Source organism: Betta splendens, chromosome 22, assembly GCF_900634795.4.
Source record: "Betta splendens chromosome 22, fBetSpl5.4, whole genome shotgun sequence".
Classification (NCBI taxonomy): domain Eukaryota; kingdom Metazoa; phylum Chordata; class Actinopteri; order Anabantiformes; family Osphronemidae; genus Betta; species Betta splendens.
In genome coordinates, this window is record NC_040900.2 from 384,220 (window position 1) to 404,363 (window position 20,144).

At 52.4% G+C, this 20,144-nt stretch overlaps 5 protein-coding genes and 1 long non-coding RNA gene across 14 annotated transcripts in view; 1 reads left to right on the plus strand and 5 right to left on the minus strand.

Annotated features, from left to right (window-relative positions):
* Positions 1–2,778, minus strand: part of mdga2a (MAM domain containing glycosylphosphatidylinositol anchor 2a) — a 29,980-nt gene extending 27,202 nt beyond the window's left edge. For 2 of the 6 annotated variants that reach the window (XM_055505596.1, XM_055505593.1), the window contains exon 1: positions 2,076–2,772. In XM_055505596.1, the coding sequence (XP_055361571.1) occupies positions 2,076–2,148 (73 nt within the window). In that variant the 5' untranslated portion in view covers positions 2,149–2,772. Of the gene's footprint in view, positions 1–2,075 lie in introns of all 6 variants that reach the window. The other 4 variants (XM_029138291.3, XM_055505595.1, XM_055505594.1 and 1 more) reach the window with 3 other exon arrangements.
* A 275-nt stretch (positions 2,779–3,053) lies between these two features.
* LOC114848098 (uncharacterized) lies at positions 3,054–5,557 on the plus strand. The gene is made up of 2 exons (XR_003784356.3): positions 3,054–3,348; positions 3,460–5,557. It is a non-coding gene; the product is annotated as an uncharacterized LOC114848098 (long non-coding RNA).
* A 1,484-nt stretch (positions 5,558–7,041) lies between these two features.
* LOC114848252 (4F2 cell-surface antigen heavy chain-like) lies at positions 7,042–9,807 on the minus strand. The gene is made up of 8 exons (XM_029138596.3): positions 9,367–9,807; positions 9,043–9,233; positions 8,760–8,933; positions 8,592–8,689; positions 8,377–8,519; positions 7,968–8,283; positions 7,826–7,885; positions 7,042–7,718 (listed from the first exon to the last, which is right to left on the minus strand). The coding sequence occupies exons 1-8, from the start codon at positions 9,696–9,698 to the stop codon at positions 7,374–7,376; spliced, it is 1,659 nt and encodes a 552-aa protein (XP_028994429.1). The 5' UTR covers positions 9,699–9,807; the 3' UTR covers positions 7,042–7,373.
* A 655-nt stretch (positions 9,808–10,462) lies between these two features.
* On the minus strand, positions 10,463–12,997 carry LOC114848257 (dehydrogenase/reductase SDR family member 13-like). The gene is made up of 6 exons (XM_029138603.3): positions 12,729–12,997; positions 12,338–12,456; positions 12,065–12,188; positions 11,347–11,519; positions 10,916–11,069; positions 10,463–10,850 (listed from the first exon to the last, which is right to left on the minus strand). Exons 1-6 carry the CDS (start codon positions 12,853–12,855, stop codon positions 10,591–10,593), a joined length of 957 nt encoding a protein of 318 aa, XP_028994436.1. The 5' UTR covers positions 12,856–12,997; the 3' UTR covers positions 10,463–10,590.
* A 132-nt stretch (positions 12,998–13,129) lies between these two features.
* Positions 13,130–15,077, minus strand: LOC121201649 (retinol dehydrogenase 11-like). 2 transcript variants are annotated; one of them, XM_055505846.1, is made up of 5 exons: positions 14,903–15,077; positions 14,287–14,405; positions 14,036–14,159; positions 13,601–13,927; positions 13,130–13,419 (listed from the first exon to the last, which is right to left on the minus strand). In XM_055505846.1, the coding sequence occupies exons 1-5, from the start codon at positions 15,030–15,032 to the stop codon at positions 13,235–13,237; spliced, it is 885 nt and encodes a 294-aa protein (XP_055361821.1). In that variant the 5' UTR covers positions 15,033–15,077; the 3' UTR covers positions 13,130–13,234. The 2 variants fall into 2 exon arrangements, with proteins under 2 accessions (XP_055361821.1, XP_040925165.1); XM_041069231.2 differs by having other exon boundaries at positions 13,130–13,497.
* Positions 15,078–15,222: 145 nt separating this feature from the next.
* Positions 15,223–20,075, minus strand: LOC114848256 (retinol dehydrogenase 11-like). Of its 3 annotated transcripts, none has more exons than XM_055505844.1 (7): positions 19,947–20,075; positions 17,920–18,061; positions 16,800–16,898; positions 16,523–16,641; positions 16,272–16,395; positions 15,862–16,188; positions 15,223–15,759 (listed from the first exon to the last, which is right to left on the minus strand). In XM_055505844.1, the coding sequence occupies exons 1-7, from the start codon at positions 19,947–19,949 to the stop codon at positions 15,494–15,496; spliced, it is 1,080 nt and encodes a 359-aa protein (XP_055361819.1). In that variant the 5' UTR covers positions 19,950–20,075; the 3' UTR covers positions 15,223–15,493. The 3 variants fall into 3 exon arrangements, with proteins under 3 accessions (XP_055361819.1, XP_055361818.1, XP_028994432.1); XM_055505843.1 differs by lacking the exon at positions 19,947–20,075 and adding an exon at positions 18,144–18,291; XM_029138599.3 differs by lacking the exons at positions 16,800–16,898; positions 19,947–20,075 and adding an exon at positions 18,144–18,290.
* Positions 20,076–20,144: the final 69 nt, after the last annotated feature.

Below are 20,144 nucleotides of genomic sequence, written 5' to 3' on the forward strand. Positions count from 1 at the left end.
GGTGAAGCAGGCGACGCCAGTGACCATATGTAGATTCTCTGTAGTCACACGATGGTGACTGAGAGCTCACGAAGCTAACGATGGAGCGGTGCTGGTGACTGCAGCCTGAACATTTCCTATTAATAAAACATCTAAACATCCAACCACTAGGACAGGAAGTGAAAACAGTTCTGACTTTGTGATATTTAATAATAAGGCAACACCACAAGAACAAGCTGAGCCTGTACACACAAGCCAAGGCTGAAGGAGAAGTCACCAAAACGCATGAGGAGCGTCGTGCAGGAAGATTAAAGGGACGAGGCAGAATACGAATAAGAAATAAAGGTCATCAGAGCTCAGTCCCACAGGAAGCACTGCATCCCTGACATCCCATACAAACAAAGAAACCCAGGATCAGTGGGACCCAAACAGACCCAGCCTGAGAACCAGCGCCAGAGGATCAGTGGGACACATCTGGACCCAGCCTGAGCACCAGCACCAAGGGATCAGTGGGACCCAACCAAACCCAGCCTGAGCACCAGCACCAAAGGATCAGTGGGACCCAGCCTGAGCACCAGCACCAAAGGATCAGTGGGACCCAACCAGACCCAGCCTGAGCACCAGCACCAAGGGATCAGTGGGACCCAACCAAACCCAGCCTGAGCACCAGCACCAAAGGATCAGTGGGACCCAGCCTGAGCACCAGCACCAAAGGATCAGTGGGACCCAGCCTGAGCACCAGCACCAAAGGATCAGTGGGACCCAACCAGACCCAGCCTGAGCACCAGCACCAAGGGATCAGTGGGACCCAACCAAACCCAGCCTGAGCACCAGCACCAAAGGATCAGTGGGACCCAGCCTGAGCACCAGCACCAAAGGATCAGTGGGACCCAGCCTGAGCAACAGCACCAAAGGATTAGTGGGACCCAACCAGACCCAGCCTGAGCACCAGCACCAAAGGATCAGTGGGACCCAGCCTGAGCAACAGCACCAAAGGATTAGTGGGACCCAACCAGACCCAGCCTGAGCACCAGCACCAAGGGATCAGTGGGACCCAACCAAACCCAGCCTGAGCACCAGCACCAAGGGATCAGTGGGACCCAACCAAACCCAGCCTGAGCACCAGCACCAAAGGATCAGTGGGACCCAGCCTGAGCACCAGCACCAAAGGATCAGTGGGACCCAGCCTGAGCACCAGCACCAAAGGATCAGTGGGACCCAGCCTGAGCAACAGCACCAAAGGATTAGTGGGACCCAACCAGACCCAGCCTGAGCACCAGCACCAAAGGATCAGTGGGACCCAGCCTGAGCAACAGCACCAAAGGATTAGTGGGACCCAACCAGACCCAGCCTGAGCACCAGCACCAAGGGATCAGTGGGACCCAACCAGACCCAGCCTGAGCACCAGCACCAAGGGATCAGTGGGACCCAACCAAACCCAGCCTGAGCACCAGCACCAAGGGATCAGTGGGACCCAACCAAACCCAGCCTGAGCACCAGCACCAAGGGATCAGTGGGACCCAACCAAACCCAGCCTGAGCACCAGCACCAAAGGATCAGTGGGACCCAGCCTGAGCACCAGCACCAAAGGATCAGTGGGACCCAACCAGACCCAGCCTGATCACCAGCACCAAGGGATCAGTGGGACAGATCTGGACCCAGCCTGAGCACCAGCACCAAGGGATCAGTGGGACCCAAACAGACCCAGCCTGAGAACCAGAGCCAGAGGATCAGTGGGACACATCCGGACCCAGCCTGATCACCAGCACCAGAGGATCAGTGGGACAGATCTGGACCCAGCCTGAGCACCAGCACCAAGGGATCAGTGGGACCCAAACAGACCCAGCCTGAGAACCAGAGCCAGAGGATCAGTGGGACACATCCGGACCCAGCCTGAGCACCAGCACCAAAGCATCGGGGAGATCCAACCGGACCCAGTCTGAGCACCAACGCCAGAGGATCAACAGGACCCAGACTTCAGGTGAAACTGAGTGTGCAGTGCAGTAACTCGCATACACGTAGCTTACACGCGCTACGCCTTGACAAGGTCAACTTGACGGTGTTATTCCGGGTTCGATGCTGGACGTCGTGCTTACCGTACACGCCCTGGCCGCGCACAGCCCGCAGAACGCCGATCAGCAGCCACAGCAGCCTGACACCTAAGCCCATCTTCACATCCTCCTCTGGCTGCCTCGCCGCTTCTCTCGCCCCGGGGCTGAGCTCAGTCCGGTTCCCCGCCGCCTACTGCTCCTCTCCGCCCGGCGTCCCTCCGCACAGAATCCGGCCCGGTCACCGGTTCTCATCCAAAAACTTCCAGTGTCACGACCAGCAGTTACAGCTCAACCTCCACGAGCCCGGTCAGACGTGGCAGGAATGTCCGGTGGAGCTCATACCGGAGCTAACGTTAGCTAAAACCATCAGAAGCCGTTGACGAGGATGACGGACAGCGGGAACCGGCGGAGGAGGAGCCGGTGCCTCAGCCGCGTCTCCTTCCGAAAGACATTGCAGAAAAAATATCCAGTAAAGACGCCGTCGGTGCGTCGGTAACCGGTTGGACTCACAAGTCCTCGCTGCCCCTACGCTGGGTCCGCCGGGCTCGCTGTCCGTTGGTCGGTACCGGGGGTCCGTCCATCATAGGGGACGCGGTCCCCTCCGCGCCCTGTGCCCGCTGTCCACGGCCCGGCGCTCCGGGAAGAGGAGAAGAACAAACGGGGCTCCGGGCGCAGTGATGCCGCAGAAAGAAGCAAAAGGAGAAGTGCTCGGTCCGGTTGAGTCGGTGCTTTCACCGGAGAGACACCGCCGAGCGAGCCGAGGGACAGAATGCCGCTTCCGGCACCAACGTTCCAAAATAAAACCTAACGGTAGCAGAGAAGTCATTAACATTTAGTCTTCGGTCAAACCGCCGTTGGATAAAGACAGAGCTTAAAATAACCAGATGTCCGTTTAAACCTTACAAGGAACAAGTCCGGACATTTCTCCTGCACAAACAAACGCACCTAATTCTTTGCTCCCCGCTACCAGGTTTTATTTTGACAGCGAGCTGTTTTCCGGTGTGATGCTGATAATATGCGGGAGCATCGTGCGCCGCTGCTCTGCCGTGATCAGGGAAAAACCGTGGGCGGCAGGCACGCTAGAAAATAACGGCGCACGTGTGTGCTGTTCTTTTTACAGGGTCTCCTCTTTTACCCGGAACAGAGGGATGGAGAGGAGACAAGGGGTGCTTTTTGTCTATTGACATTTGGAAGCCTCTCATCCTGAGTTTCAGCGCACTCTGAGCTGGAGTCCATGCTGGTTTTGAGTCTCTTGGTGGTTTTGGGCCTGAGGCAGCGGCCGATGTTTCCGACGTGCACAGCTATGGAGGAGGTACAGGTAAAACCTGAATCAGAACACTCGGTACCGTCCACGTCATTCTTCTTTCTAGCGCTCTTTCTCCTTCTTCTCCTTATTGAATTACTGTATTGTCCACTTTTAACTGTTTAGGCTGCTTGGTGAAATCTGACCTCCTGTATTCGTCCTGATTCCGCTGACTGCTAACACTGAACACGGATCCATTTCAACAAGTCCTTTCCAGGATCACTGTCCAACCTGAGAGCATCATTGAAAAGAACCGCTAGGCCTTTTGGTTGTCAGTGGATCCAGACCAGCAGAACCTGCCTCTCTGAAGAAGGTACCTGGATAAAGTTGTATTTACGTTGAATGAAAGTAAAGACCCTGCCGAGACCGAGGTCTGGATCTGAGCTACACATCCAAAACCTCCACGGAGCCGGAGGTGTGTGTTAACCTCTGAGCATCGGCAGAATAATGCGTCTTTAACGGGCCTCAGTGAAGAGGAGGTGGGAGACCACACTGGCAAACCGGAGCAGAGACTAATCAAGAATCTGACTGCTTTAAATCTGTTTAATGAAAATAATAAAACACAATTACTCTGGAAACCCTGAAACCCAATGTAAAGCCATGGTTGACAATGTGAGGGCCTGAACCTGTGGCTGCAGCGTCACTAAGCTGATCCGAACAACGGCCTCATCCTCTGGAATGACGCTGATGGTTTGGGGTTGGGCTGGACCGGCCCGGGCTGGTCCGGGCCCGACCCGTCTGTCCCACAGTCACGTCCGGCCTCCAACATCTGTCCTGTCTGCTACCAGTCAGACTGTGAGACACTGAGGGCGGAGTTCTGCTGCTGTCACAGTTGGTTACCGCTCCGTCTCCCTCGAGCTGCACAAACGCCGTCCCACTTGGACTTTTACTGTTTCCATGGTGAAACTGCAAGTTAGCTGCCGGAGGAGCCCGAGACCGATGGCAGCAGAGATCAGCGCTGCGCCCACTCTGTTGACGGCCCAGAGGGACACGTGAAAGAGGAGCCGGACCGTCTCTGCACACGACGCCGGCCTCGGACAAACGCACGCGCTGGGACCGGGGCCGAATCCAGGAGCTCCACCAGCACCGGCGGCCCAACACCAGGGGACTGCTTCGAGTTTGACTTGACTGCTGGTTTTCCAACCCTCCTTTCCCCAGACACACCTTAATGCCGCTCGCTGCTCAAGCTAAACAGCCGGGAGCGTTAGAAAAGCAGCAGGGACACCTACACAGAACCTAAAGAACCAACTGTCTGGACCGTGTACTGGACCCTCTGACACACTGGCCTTGTTGCATTTGGGCCAAGTGCTGCGTGACCTCGGATCCCTGGCAACATCCATCAGCTTTGTTGGATGTTGCATCATGTTCAGCTGCATTTTGTATAATTACAGAGTTGGGACTCGGATCAGATGTTTGGAGGTGAATGGGAGGAGGTCGCTCCTCCTCCTCATTCATGTGTGAACTTGCTGCTCCTCTCTGCTCACCTCCTCTTTCCTTCTAGTTATCGTCGCATCTCTTCCTGCTCCTTCACGCCGTCCTTATTTCACGTCCACCCTGGTTCTGTCTGTCCCTCATCCACACCTCCTCATCGCTGCGCTCATTCAGCGCCTCTGTTCCCCATTTCTCCTCTCTCCTCCCTCTTCGTGTCTCTTCTCCCTATTGTTCTTTTCTCTTCCACGCTTCACTTTCTCCAGATCTCCTCCATCTCTCCTTTTGTTTTCTCCTCTTCCCTCTGGCCCCATTGTTCGCTGCTCTTGTTTATTTGGTTTACTCCTACTCCCAATCTTTTAGTTTCTGTCCTTCACTACTTTCCTCCTCAGTAATGAGACAAAGCCGTTCCCTCGTCATTGTTTAACTGTCTTTTGTTCGTGTCTGTTCTTCTGCGAGTCAATAAATCTCCACTCGCCTCCTTCAGTTCAGTGTTTGTCTGAGGACAAAGACATTGTTCTGCTGATGAAGTGATCAGTTGAGTCTTTTCTAAGAATCAGAAAATGAATTAAAGTCAATAAATCACAGTTTTCTTTCCACAGCAGCTAATTGAGAAATAGAGCTGTAGATGCTGCTGAATGAGCGGCATGTGTTGTCGAAGTTTAACCTTTGACCCCTCTCGCCTCTGTGGTGTGAGGGGCGAGCTGATGTTCAACCATCCCGCAAGTCTGATCATTTAACTGTTTTAAAAGGGTGATAACAATATAAATAAAGACCTGATTACAATTCATTAAAACTGTGTGTCTGATCAAACCTCTGGAAATGATAATGAAAGTCATTTATCTAGAGCCAGTCCTGGTGCTGAAGATCCATAAACGGCACAAATACTCCAGCCGTAGAGGAGGTCACGACCACACAGCTGTTTCTGGATCCAAACGGCGGCAGCGACTGGATGGAAGTGGTTCATTAAACCTTAGAGTGGGACCATGAATTCTTTCCACCATCAGAGCTGAAGCTTGAGATGACAGAATCATGTGCTCTCTGCATGTTGAAATGAAACGTACAGGGAGCTGCTGAGGGATGTGAACAAGCAGCAGACATCCCTCGGACCTGAAAGCCTGCCGCCCGTCCCTTTGATCTGGCTGCTTTGTTTCAGCTCCAGGCACTTTTGTCTCCAGAGCGGTAATCACCTGTAAAAACACATGTAAAAATGCCCTGCATTCGAAACTAGAAGACTCGCTTGTATTACCTGCGTTTGCCCTCGGGGCGTTTGTTTTATTCACGAGGGATGAAGACGTCGGCACCCGACTGGAGGCCGCGACGTCTCCGAGGGAACAGGGGGGCAACGTGGTAAGTCTGAGGCTCACCACAGTGAAACATCTTTAATTCATCCAAGCTCTGCTTGGCTCCCAGATGACGAGCACGAAGAGCAGCAGCTGCCTGCGACAGTTCCATGCTGTTCCTCGTCATAGTGCCATCGCTTCCCATCCAGCTTTAAACGTGGGACGAAGGGAATAGAGATCATGATGATGGAGCTGCAGGGATCAGGTGAGGCGTCGTCATCACGCCCGGCCGGATCCACGCTCCTGAGACACCAGCTGAATGGGACAACTGTGGCTTCAGCTTCCAGCTGGTGAAATCCAGCCCATCCTGTGTAAACCCAGCAGACCAGAACACGGGACGCCTGTAGCCCCCTCCCCTCTAGAGCTTTAGACAGGTGAGCTGTTTACTGCCAGTCTTTGTGTTTAAGCGTCGTTCGTGAGCGCAGGGCGCTCCCTGCTGGCCACGGGCGGAAGTGACGTTTGGGCCGCGTCTACGACCTTGGTTCCTGACGCACAGACGCGAGTGTCCCTTGTGTGGATTTAAATAATAAAACGTGGGATAAGCATTATATTGCAGGTAAAACAGCGGCAAATCAGCAGCAGCTGCACATCAAAGCCTGTTACTGTTACTTTGTTCTGTAAGAGGAACCGTTTTGATCTTTATTCAATTCAGGTAAGTCACTCGCCCTTGATTTGTGTGTGACTTGTATAGTTTAGGTGGTCGGGGAGTGTGTGTGTCTTTGTGTGACGGCTGTAGAGAACAAGCATAGAGGCGTGTAAGACTCTGCACGTTAAACCAGTCCAGATGTGAACACAGTGTGAATCAATGCACTGTGTGCTCCCTGTCTGACAATGGGATCTGGACTCAGATAGGACCAGGACCAGGACCAAGACCAGGACCAGCTTCATGCTCTGCTATGTTTCACACAACTCAAGCTCAGACACTGAAAACACCAGATAATGAGCTGATTTTCATTTTTATTTAGTTTTCCCAAAATCACAACATTTATCATCACGATCAACAGCTGAGAAGGAAGTGGTGTTCAGACTGATATTTGACTGACTTTTAATTCTATTTTATTTCTATAGCGCCAGTTCACAAGCGTTATCTCAGAGCCCTGAACAAGGTAGGTTTTAAACCTTCTTCGGGGGTCTGAGATAACGACTGAACTCCCACACAGAGCAAGCCTTCAGTTGTACCACACTTCCAACCGAGGTTTAGCCATGTCATCGTTTCATTAACTATTCAATACCTACGAGTAACAACGCCACACATCAGCATCACTGCCTCTATTCACTGTAGGGAAACCTGAGGAGTGCGGCCTGCAACGGGCCGAGCCGCAGCTCCGTCAGGTCCACGCTGCTGTCGGCAGGTGGGGCGCTGCTGTTGGTGCTGAGCACCACCGCGGCCCGACGGGGCAGCGCCGGGCCTCGCAGCTCCAGCTGCGCCGCCTCCTCGGCCCAGTTGAAGACAGCCAGGTAGCGCTGGCTCTGATCCCAGACGCGCAGGTAGGCCAGAGACGTGGACGAGTTGGAGACGAGCATCAAGTCCCCGAACAGCAGCGAGCGTTCTTTACCTCGCAGCTCGCTCACGGTGCGGAAGAAGCTGCGACAGGACACACGCTCCGATGATTCCTGCACCGACAGAGGACAGGACCGGTTACCACAGCAGCATTTTAACCACGCTCCCTTCGATGGTTTCTGTAGAGGTGTAGCTATTAATGCTCTGGGTGTATGTTCACCTGCAGTGTCTCGTTCAGATTCTCTCCAGAGTCCCAAAGCATCTTGGGAAAATTGGTGCTCTGTAACAAAGGCAATAAAAAGTCAGCATGGAACAGAACCCCTGGTCCAGTTCCTGGCGTGACCGGTACTGGCAGCCCTCACCTCGTCCATCAGTCCGATCTCATCTCCGTAGTTAAACACCGGCGTTCCGGGCAGGGTGAGCAGCAGCAGCTGGTACACTTTGACGAGAGCCGGGCCCACCAGCGACGCCAGGTGACCCTCGGCCCGCCCCCCCAGGCTCCAGGCCAGGTTGGTCTGGCTGTGGGATGAGTACAGAAGCTGGATAGCCCGAGCGCGCTCCGTGGCCTCCACGTCTACAGAACGCAGGACTCTGGAGATCAGCAGGTCCACCCCGGAGGAGGTAAGGAGGGAGGACACGTCTTCGGCTGAGGAGAGCTCTGTGGTCCCGATGAGAACCCTGGGAAACACGGTGCAGAGCGAGTGAGCAGCAGACCCACAGTAGAGCTGCTGCTGCTGCTGCTGCTGCTTTAGACCACACCGGGATCAGTACCTCTTGTTGGAACCCTCTGCTGTCCCATTCTGGATGATGGCTCGGATGTCGCTCCACAGAGACGGCACCACGCTGGAGACGCGCTCCACCCCCGACAGCTGGACCCCATCCACACCTTCGTTCAGCCAGAACACCAGAGCAGACTGAGACAGAGGCACATGTCAGACACAAGAGGACCCTGCAGCAAATGTTCTGCCTGAGTCCTGAGTCCTGACCTTCATTCTCTCTGCTACATTGGTCACACTGGTGTTAAAGAACCAGGGTCCATTTGATCCCTGGTAGTTTGGAGTCAGATCCAGAACCACAGAAATACCTGCACAGATAAGCGGGGAATTATACAGTAGCTGAACACAGATCTGTTGTGTGTCTGTTGTGTATCTCACCTCTCCTGTGAGCGGCCTGGATCACACCTTTAAACTGCTCCAGGTTCCCGGCCTCAGGGGAGATCTCTTCGAACCTCAAGCTCATGGCTTCGTCAGGAGGGGCTACATGGATCGGTCCCACTACCAGACCTTTGACCTTCAGCTGAGACAGAAGATCCATCTTTTGCTCCAGACCTGGAAAAACACCTGGATTAACTGGGCCTTATCACCCGCCACACTGTTAATTGCTGGAACTTCCCCTGTCCAGGTTTGAACACTGCTGTAGATGAGTCCTCGTTCTCACCCTTCAGGTTCTGGGCATTAGTGAAGGCCTGGATGGATCCGATCTGGTACAGCGGGCCATTGTTCCACCAGTTGGTGACTGGAAGATCTCTGCAGCGAGGAGCCTGCAGGACGATGACAACAGCTCCTAAGAGCATGCCCAACCATCCGAGCCAGAACACCACCAGCAGCCCCCAGCGGGTCCGGACCCACCTGAGGACAACAGAACATGGGATGAGTGGTATAGGTTAGTATTCAATGATTATTTACTAGACACGGGTTCAGTACTAGTGTGTGGTTGTGTGTGTATTTAAACATTTGATAGAACGTGTTCGGTTCCGCTCACCCTGGGGTTCCGGCCACCCGCAGCAGCTCCTCCTTGTTCAGCCCGGTAAACGTCGCCTCCTCCGCCTCCTCCGGCATCTTCAGTTTCACGGCGCCGTTCTTCTCCGCTGCCGGCGGCTCTCCGCCGGCGGACGCGGCGTCCTGAGGCCGTTCTGCGCCTCCGGTCATCGGCTGCTTCTCCTGCTCCTCCTGGTCCAGGTCGGCCTCGCTCACGTCGGCCTCCGTCGCATCAGCATCCGCAGCCATGGGCGCCGGAGCCGCCGCCCCGCTGGGCTCCTCGGTGCCTTCGGTCCGAGCCTCCAGCAGCTCCAAGTTGGTCTCCTCCTTGCTCATAGCGATGGCGAACCGAACCGGGCTCGTCGACGACCTCTGGGCGGGTCTGAGCGTCGGAGGATGCGGGATGTGCCTGCAGCGCTGCGGGATGCTGCGTTCAGGTTCCCATACGAGAATGTGGGAATATATACCATTGAGTGAAGGACAGGGTGACGTGTGTTACGGATGGATGTGCAGCAAATATTAATGAAATATAAAAATCTTTCATTATCATTTTTATTTATTTTTAACAAATTCATATTTTATCATTGCCTATGAGAATACATGAAAGAGGAAAGTACATGTGATCGTGTCTGTCCTTTGTTACGGGGTTTAAACCCCCACTTAAATGAACTACAGTCTTATAGTTTTTCCGATGTCTAACAATAGAGTGGTCAATGGTCAACTAAATGCACCTGAAGGCATCATCCGCAGCCATGAAGCGAGTTCGTGGATGAAATCCCATATGAGACACGCTGGGTCCAGTTCAACCAGAAGCAGAGCTGCAGCCTGAAGCTGGGCCCGTCTGAACTGTGTTCACTAGTGTTGAAATTATCAAACCATACAACTGGAAAATGGACCTCCAGAACCAGGACGAGCCAAGCCATTGGGAGGACGAAGTGAAACCGTTGAAGCATCTGAGCTTCGTGGAAACCAGCACTTTGAAAGTTTGAAGGTCCGGTTACATGGAACTGATAAAATCTGGTTCTGTTTGAAATCAGGTGCAGAAAGTTCCTCCATATGAAATGAAAACCTATCTCGAATTAAAACAGCAGACGATCAAGATCATTCAAATCTGTTTATTGTAAATGGTTCAAAAATACATCAAATGAAACTGCTTGATAAATATCAGTTGTTTAAAATCTCCCCTCAAAGAAAAAGTTCTTGCTACTGGTTCAGTGACGTCTCACGCTCAGCTCAGGCCACAGAACCTCTCGCTGACCTCCCACAGCCTCCTGGATGTGGCGTCGTCTCGGCCCCGAGCACAAACCTCCTGGGCGGCGCAGCAGGAGAAGTAGCGGCCGCTCAGAGGTTCGATTCCCTCCTGCAGCGCGCAGTGCAGCGTGGTCTGGGCTCCAGCCTCCGGGTCCAGGAACAGCAGCCGGGCCACGGGCTCGATGAAGAGCTTCTGCCACAGACTGACGTTTCTGGACAATTCAGTGTGAACGATGCCTGGAAAACAGGACGAGCAGGCTGAGCCTCGGCTCCCCTTCCACTGGCAGGTCCGGCTCACTCACCTGGGTGGACGCAGTAGCAGGTCACGTTGGTTCCGTTGAGCCTCTTGGCGAGTTCGTGTGTGAACAGCACGTTGCACAGTTTGCTGTTGCAGTAGGCCTGGAAGAACTGCCAGCTGTACGTGCCGGTTCCCAGATGTTTGCTCGCCGCCAGAGCCTGAGAACACAGAGCACCTCGTCAGCACCGCTGGCCCGGGTCACGCGCCATCGGCCCGGGTCACAGGCTCAAAGTCCGGCCTGGTGACAGAACGAAGCCGAGCCGGTTAAATCTGAGCTCAGACGTCGCTACACACGAACCCGCCCTCGGGCCTGGTACGCGGCCCGGGGCTCAACAGGCTCAACGAGTGGAGCAGGCACACGGATCATGATCATGATTCCTACTGTACAGCGTGAGTCAGAGCGGGCGGGTCCGTTCCGTTCCGTTCCTGACTCACCTCCACGTCAACGCGTCCCCAGCGGTACGCCATGGAGGCCAGCGTGACCACGCGCCCCCGCCCCGACTCCTTCAGGCGCTCCAGCAGCAGGCGGGTCAGCAGGAAGTGGCCCAGGTGGTTGACGCCGAACTCGATGCCGAACCCGTCCTCGGTCTGTCCGTCGGCCACCAGACCTGCAGCACAAACACAGTGACCCAGAGCTGGAGCTCCTTCTGCTCGCTGAAGCGCCAACGCTTCTTACTGCTGCTGATGACTGAAAAACATCTACATTGCTCTTTGCAGTCTGTGAAAAGTCCACATTGGATCTGAACATGAACAAAAGGTCGGGCGCTGCAGATTCAGGTTTTGAAGAACAGTGATGTTTGTGTCACAGAGTTCTGATGAACCTTCAGCCCAGGCCCGTGACCTTCCTCCACCTGATCCTTCCCTGACCTCATTGAGACCAGATGCTGGTTCTGGTTACTGTTCAGTAACAACATTTGGCTTCTCGCAATAACTGGTCCATTCATTGGTAGAATGTTCATCTCAAACTTGTTTAGCAGCATGTTTGTCAAAGTCTCTGTTGTCGTCCCTCTGCTGTAAATAATCGAGGGAACCATGTGTTGGAACCGTCTTGAGCCCATGAAGAGACGGAGGCAGGTTGTTCTGCAGCGCTGGTCGATAACCCGTCCTCCGGTTTTCTGCAGAACAGACCAGGTGTAGTAACGCGTTTGTGTACCTGCATTGTTGATGAGCAGGTCCAGTCTGGACTCGGTTTTCAGGAAAGTCTCAGCGAAGCAGCGGACGGACTTCAGACTGGCCAGGTCCAGATGCATGTAGACCACATCAGTACTTCCCGTCTCCTGGAGGAAGAGGATTAGCAGGCGAGGCTTGTTTCCTGAGTTACTTAAACTGCAGATTGAGCCTGATCGGGTTCTGAGTCTCAGCCGGATCCGGTCCATCACCACCTATGGTCACTGTGTGTGGAATGTAGCAAAACACAAGCGCGTACCTGCTCTATGTCTGCGATGGCGCTCTGGGCCTTGTCCCGGTTCCTGCAGGCCAGGACGACCCGGGCCCCTCTCCGGGCCAGGTGCAGCGCTGTAGCTTTACCGATGCCGGTGTTGCCTCCTGCAGCACAAACAGCCACAGGACAGTTCAGTTCATCACTTCAGCAGCTGCTGCTCGTGCTTCAGGCAATGAGGAAACACGTCACTCTCGTGGCTTTGAAGCTGGCTCAAGAACAAGAAAACATTGAACCAATGACGTCACAAAAAACAAAACAGTGTTACATTAAGATTAGATCAATAAATATTTTGATGCCGATTAGTTCCATTCTTTCGTGTTTATTCACATTTTTACCACAACACCTGTCGAGCCGCCCCGCACCTGCTCAGTCTCACCTGTGACGATCACCGTCTTTCCCGCCACCGCTGCGGTTCCTTTACATCTGGACCGTTTGAAGAGCGTCTGTGTGAGGACGATGTATCCTCCGAGCACAACTCCGGCGAGCAGCAGCAGCTGAAACATGCTTCCCCTCCGACACCCGACATTCACTGGGCGCACGAGCCTAGCGCCGACGTTTATAGGCTGCACCTGGAGGGACTCACCTGTCGGACCGGCTCCGCAGAACCTCCTCCAGCTAGTTCCGCTCCAACCGGTTTTGGAGCCTCGTGCTAATCTCTGCTGTTCTTACCTCTGACACACTGATTCGCCTGAAAGTCAACTTCCTGTCAAAGCTTTCAGAATAAAACCTGCATTTAAAAAATGACGATAATACAATAAAAAGTTTAAACGCAACACATTTCGGTAGTTTGTGTGTGAAGACTCTAATTTATTTAATGCTTTTGACTAACTAACAGGCTTTAGGTTATACATAAGGTGCAGCCCTTCATGGACGCTGCAGGCGTCACAGGCTCAGGCCACAGAAACGCTCGCTCAGCTCCCACAGCTTCTTGGCCACGGCGGCGTCTCTCGCCTTCGCCTGGACGTCCAGCAGCGGCGCACACTGGCTGAAGTAGTGGCCGCTGAGGTGCTCCATGCCTTGCTCCAGGGCACAGTGCAGCGTGGTCTGGGCTCCAGACTCGGCGTCGACTAGGAAAGGAAGAAAGGGGACGGAGAGGAGTCTCAACCACAGGCTGGAGTTGCGTCCGATCTCCGTCTTAATGATTCCTGGAGGCAGAAAACACAAGAAAACGTGGGGCGTGTGTGACTCAGCGTGAAGTCCGGTCGCTGCACCAGTGTTTGGGACCTGTAAAGTTACAGGTGCACTGACCCGGATGGAGGCTGTAGCAGCAGACGCCCGAGCCCTGCAGCCTCCTGGCGAGTTCGTAGGTGAACAGGACGTTGCACAGTTTGCTGTCACAGTACTTTTGGAAGAGCTGGTAGTTGCTGTCGCCCGCGGCCAAGTCTCTGTGAGTCGTCAGACACCCGAAGTCAATCTTCCCGTATCTGTGGCCTATGGAGGCCACAGTCACCACACGACCCGACCCGCTAGCCTTGAGCCGGTCCAGGAGCAGCACTGTGAGCAGGAAGTGACCCAGATGATTGACGCCAAAGATCATCCCAAAACCGTCCTCTGTTCTGCCGTCTTTGATCAGACCTGCATTTAAAAACAGCCCGAGACATGAGCAGAACCCTACAGAGCCCAGAACCCTACAGAGCCCAGATCCCTATGGACCCCAGAAGAGTGACACAGCCTGTATCTGACCTGCGTTGTTGATCAGCAGGTCCAGTCTGGACTCAGTCCGGAGGAAGGTTTCTGCAAAGCAGCGAACAGACTTCAGACTGGCCAGGTCCAGATGCATGAAGATCACCTGCTGGTTCCCAGTTTCCTGATCAGAGACAAGAGGAGGTAAAGAAGGTGTCACGGAACCAGGTTGATGCAGCTGAACTCAGAGAAGCGTCTAAGCAGAACCGGCATAGAGCCACAGGAAGTGAGGATGTGTCTGCTGCCGTTACCATGGTGATTTCCTGGACGGCAGCTTGTGCTCGTCGTTGGTCTCTGCAGGCCAGAATCACCCTGGCCCCCCTCTGGGCCAGCTCCTTGGCGGTGGCCTTACCAATGCCAGTGTTGGATCCTGCAGACCAAACACACAGTCGTGCACAGGCCAGGTTTAAAAGCATAGTCCAACGCCATAGAACATCAGAACCTGCAGGTCCATCAAAGGACCTTACCAATGCCAGTGTTGGATCCTGCAGACCACACACACAGTCGTGACTTTTGAAGAGGTGTAAGCTCATATTTTACATCCTGTCACCATGGACCTGTACTGAGTCCTCACTGCATCTTGAGCAGGGCCAGTGTTACCTACACCTCCCTGTTTCGAACTGGGTCACATTCTGGATGTTGAGCTGGGATTAAATTGGAATTTTTGCTTTCCATTGAGATTGGATTAAGAGATTTAAAGTTCAGCCTTGATGTTGGAGCATTTAGCAGCAGAAATAAACTCATAAATGTGACAATGCCAACCCTCATATTGCGTTTAGCTGGTGAAACCCTCCAAAGCAACCACTGAAGCCCTGAATCTACATCCGAGCGCTCCTGTGCGGTTGTTCGTGTGCAGACCGGACTCACCGGTGACCACGGCGGTTCTCCCGTGCAGCTGCACGTTGCTTGTGCAGCGGGGCAGCCTCAGGAGCGTCCTGTGGAGCAGGAAGTGAAGCCCGAGGAGCAGAGCTCCAGCCAGCAGCAGCCACAGCAGCATCCCGTCTGCAGACCCCGACCTCTGCACTGAGACTCAATGAACCTCCAGGTCTGGAGGGTTTATCCTCTGCAGAACAAGCTCTGCCCCCTCGTCATTCTCCTGCCAGGTTTCGTTAAGCCTCTAAAAACCGTGAAGCTGTGACCAGCTCTGGCCCACAGGCCGATAGCTCACATTAGGAAAACCACCAGGACACATGAGAAGCACGCTTTATTCAGGACATGACGGATGTTGTGAGGTTTAAGCGAAGGGTACCGATCAGTCGTATAAAGAACCAGCCCGGTAATGGGAGGTGTGGGTCCAGACAGAGAACCGACGGCGCTACCTAAGCGTCTTTACCTAAAGCTGCTGAAATGAACTGTGTGACACTGGTGCAGAGGAGCTTCAACTTCATCTCACTGCCTGCACATATAAAACCAGCCCAGCCTGGTACTGAACCAAAGGTTCTACTGGACTCAGATACTTTATGGGCTGAGGCCACAGAAACGCTCGCTCAGCTCCCACAGCTTCTTGGCCACGGCGGCGTCTCTCGCCTTCGCCTGGACGTCCAGCAGCGGCGCACACTGGCTGAAGTAGTGGCCGCTGAGGTGCTCCATGCCTTGCTCCAGGGCACAGTGCAGCGTGGTCTGGGCTCCAGACTCGGCGTCGACGAAGAACAGGAAGACAACGGGCTTGATGACGAGCTGCCACCAGAAGCTGGAGTAACGACCAATGTCAGTTTTTATGGCTCCTAAGGAGAAGAAGGTTGTGGCAAAAAATCAAAAATGAGACCGATCTGCTGCCATTCAAACAACAGGCGCTGAAGGTAAAGCATTAATTCAGGTGCACTGACCCGGATGGAGGCTGTAGCAGCAGACGCCCGAGCCCTGCAGCCTCCTGGCGAGTTCGTAGGTGAACAGGACGTTGCACAGTTTGCTGTCACAGTACTTCATGAAGACCTGAAAGCCGCTGGTGCCCTGAGCCAAGTCTCTGTGAGTCGTCAGACACTCAAAGTCAATCTTCCCCAACTCGTAGCCTTTGGAGGCCACAGTCACCACACGACCCGACCCGCTGGCCTTGAGCCGGTCCAGGAGCAGCACTGTGAGCAGGAAGTGACCCAGATGATTGACGCCAAAGATCATCCCAAAACTGTCCTCTGTTCTGCCGTCTTTGGCCAAACCTGCAGTTAGAAAAATGTCAGAATAAAAATACATAACGCTGAAGTTTATGGACCCCAGAAGAGTGACACAGCCTGTATCTGACCTGCGTTGTTGATCAGCAGGTCCAGTCTGGACTCAGTCCGGAGGAAGGTTTCTGCAAAGCAGCGAACAGACTTCAGACTGGCCAGGTCCAGATGCATGAAGATCACCTGCTGGGTCCCAGTTTCCTGATCAGAGACAAGAGGAGGTAAAGAAGGTGTCACGGAACCAGGTTGATGCAGCTGAACTCAGAGAAGCGTCTAAGCAGAACCGGCATAGAGCCACAGGAAGTGAGGATGTGTCTGCTGCCGTTACCATGGTGATTTCCTGGACGGCAGCTTGTGCTCGTCGTTGGTCTCTGCAGGCCAGAATCACCCTGGCCCCCCTCTGGGCCAGCTCCTTGGCGGTGGCCTTACCAATGCCAGTGTTGGATCCTGCAGACCAAACACACAGTCGTGCACAGGCCAGGTTTAAAAGCATAGTCCAACGCCATAGAACATCAGAACCTGCAGGTCCATCAAAGGTCCCTGTGTGTCTGAATGAGAGCATGTGAACGGTTCTGGAAAGCTGTGGTGGAGGTTGATGCCTGTACCATTTTTCAGCTCGACTGGTTTGGTTTTGGTGGCATGTGACAGAACCCCTGGACCCAGTATCGGACGGTGTGCTGGTGCAGTGGGTCCTGGTTCCTCATCTGATCTAAACCCAATAGAAAACTCTTGTATTCATTGTAGCCAGGTTCACTTCAGACTAGACATGGTTCATTTAGCATTTTGCCAAATCTGCGCTTTCAGACTGTAAGTACCTGATAATAGCCAGTAGGGGGCGCTGTTGTGTCGAAAGCAGCTTAACCTCTAAAACTGACAAAACCCTCCGAGCTCCGCTTCTTTAAAGAAATGCTGCACCGATTTTCAGTGGGGGTGGACCAAAACTATGTGGGGTAGAATTAAGGAATTAAGGGACATTCAGATTTCTCAATATTTCCTATGCAGAGAAGTTATGATTTATTCCTCCGGTAAGACGCCCTGGTGGGTTGTTTGCAGCGTGCCCACAGGAGCAGAGAGCCGAAAACCGGCATCCAACAGCCAGCATGAGACACTCCACAGCCGCGCTGATAGAAACACAACTGAAGCCAGTGCTGCGATGAATCCACCGCTGCCGTTTCCCTTGGATGAAGTTGCAGATCATTCGTTTTTGTTTCAGCTTGCGCTGTGATGTTTAAGTAAAGTTACGAGCTGCTGCTTGTCGTGTTTTGTTCTGTAGCGCTAGCTTATGTTGCCAACGTTAGCTTGGCTGGCAACAACTCTAATACTAACTCGGTAATTAATTTCATCCTTTTGTAGGTAATATCGGCCGGTCGCGTTTCGTCACAGAGACTCCGTGAACGTTGTCAGTAAACCAGAGGAGTCATGGTTCAGGTACGTCCCATCACTGCAGGTCGGGAGGTTCGTCAGCGCAGTGCATTCTGGGTATTTTCAACCACAACACAATACTGCGGGTTTCCCTGATTTTTCGGGACATAGACCATCAATAGTAAACGTTTTTGCACATTTTGGGTCTAATCTAATAAAATGTCCAATATTTATAACTTGTTTTTGCGCTGAAGTACCCTTCAAACAACAATACACACAACAAGACGCAAGCACCGACCTGCAGCTTCATGCCGCGGCTCTAAACTTAAACCAAGCGGTTGTTCGTGTGCAGACCGGACTCACCGGTGACCACGGCGGTTCTCCCGTGCAGCTGCACGTTGCTTGTGCAGCGGGGCAGCCTCAGGAGCGTCCTGTGGAGCAGGAAGTGAAGCCCGAGGAGCAGAGCTCCAGCCAGCAGCAGCCACAGCAGCATCCTGTGTTTGTTCTGCAGAACAAAAACATGGTTGAGTGGTTCAGAAAGCCGGCTGTGTCCTGAGCTGCACACAGAAGGATGTTGGTTAACTAACATCCATCATGGAGAACTCCTCCACCCCGCCGCTCCTATGGGGTGCCGAATGTAAAAGGAGCACCTATAACTAGTTTTCTCACATTTGACTAAATGACACATGTTTTATCACATTTAGTTAAATGTGCAAAAGTCTAAATGTAAATGTTAGATGTAAATGTTTAATGTTAAATCTAAATGTTAAATCTGAATGTTTAATGTTAAATCTAAATGTTAAATCTAAAGGTAAATGTTAAATGTAAATGTTAAATGATCGAACTTAATATTTAAGTAAACTCCACCCCCTATTATCCTACATCAGTGACGCGGACTCAAACACGTCAAACAGTACGCATAGCTCCGCCCACATCTGACTCTGGATCGGTGCACGAAAATACTGGAGAGAATCCTGAAGTGGAAGCCATCATGGCCGCCAGCTCCGACTCCCTCTTGTTGGGGGAGATTGAACGGGCTGTAACGGCAGGTGTGCGGGCTGAGGCTCCGCTTCAAACTGCTGTTCTGTCGTAAACATAAAATATTTCTGTGGCGCCGGTGGAGAATTAGTTGGCTAACTATACTAGCTAGCCGAAGTTACGTCCAGGCTAAAAACAAAAGTTTCCAGATCAGATGTGGGCGGGGTTTGCGCGCACTGTTTGAGGTGTTTGAGTTCGCGTCTCTGATCTGAGACCAGCGCTGTTTGAGGGTAGGGGTGGAGTCTACTTGCACATTCATGAATATTCAGTTTACACTCGGCGAACATTTAAAATTTACATTTAACATTTACATTTAGACTTTTGCACATTTAACTAAATGTGAGAAAACATGTGTAATTTAGTTAAATGTGAGAAAACTAGTTATAGGTGCTCCTTTTATATTCGGCACCCCATACACTCCACACTGTAGATTCTCTGAGCAGCTCCTTCTAGTAGAACAAGGAGAAAGGGGTCTGGGTCTGGCATTATGCACCAAAGTCAGGTTATTCACTATTAAAGTTGACTGTATTACAGTATGACATGGTACTTTCAAACACTGCTAAATCCTAAACTATACAATAAAAATACACAGATCTTTGTGGGGTGATAGTACACTTCTGGTAGAACAAAGAGGTTGTACTTTTAAATACTAAAAAATCCTAAATTGTACAGTAAAAGTACACAGATCTTGGTCAAGTTATAGTGTACTACCTCTAGTACAAGGACATACTGGTGTGAGTCTGGCATTATGGACCACATTCATAGTAATCAAAGCCAAACTAATACTGTGTTTTAGCATTAGATGCCAGTTTAGGCTAATAAAAACTAAAATACACAGTAAAAGTACACAGATCTCTATTAGACAACAGTTTTTCTATAAATGCAGTATTTTCTTTCGTAGTTTTCCATATTTTTAACAGATCTCGTTATGAAAAGAAAAAGTAGCGATGAGCTGTGTTTTGTGCTCTGCTGTAAAGCGCATAATACGGGCGCAAGACGTTTTTGAAGCGCGGCCAGCTGAATGACGGATGAACAAACAACGGCTCACTTGATCACAGTTTCAGCACCAGACTATTACACCCCCACTGCAGGAAGGAGCGTTACCGCAGGTCATTCCTCCCCACAGCCATCACACTGGCACACGATGCGGTAAATATGCGCTTTCTAAATTTAGATTTACTTAAATACAGCCTGGTGTCCGTCAGACACCAACACCACCCACAGGTTGTTAGACCAGTTAAGACCAGACTCACTGGGTAATGCTGGTTATGTGTGCTGTCACATGCATCAGATTTTTATCAATCTATTCCCCACACATGGTTCTGTTGCCTACCCACCCCCACCTCACACACCATTACAGCAGATCAGGTGAGAAAGGAACAAGCTTCATCCAACAAAGGCTGCAGGACCTGATGGAATCAGCCCAAGGGTGCTGAAAGTCTGTGCTCCCCAGCTGTGTGGTGTCCTCCAACACATCTTCAACCTGAGCCAGCAGCTGGAGAGAGTTCCTCTTGGGTGGAAGAAGTCAAACATTGTGCCAGTGAACGACA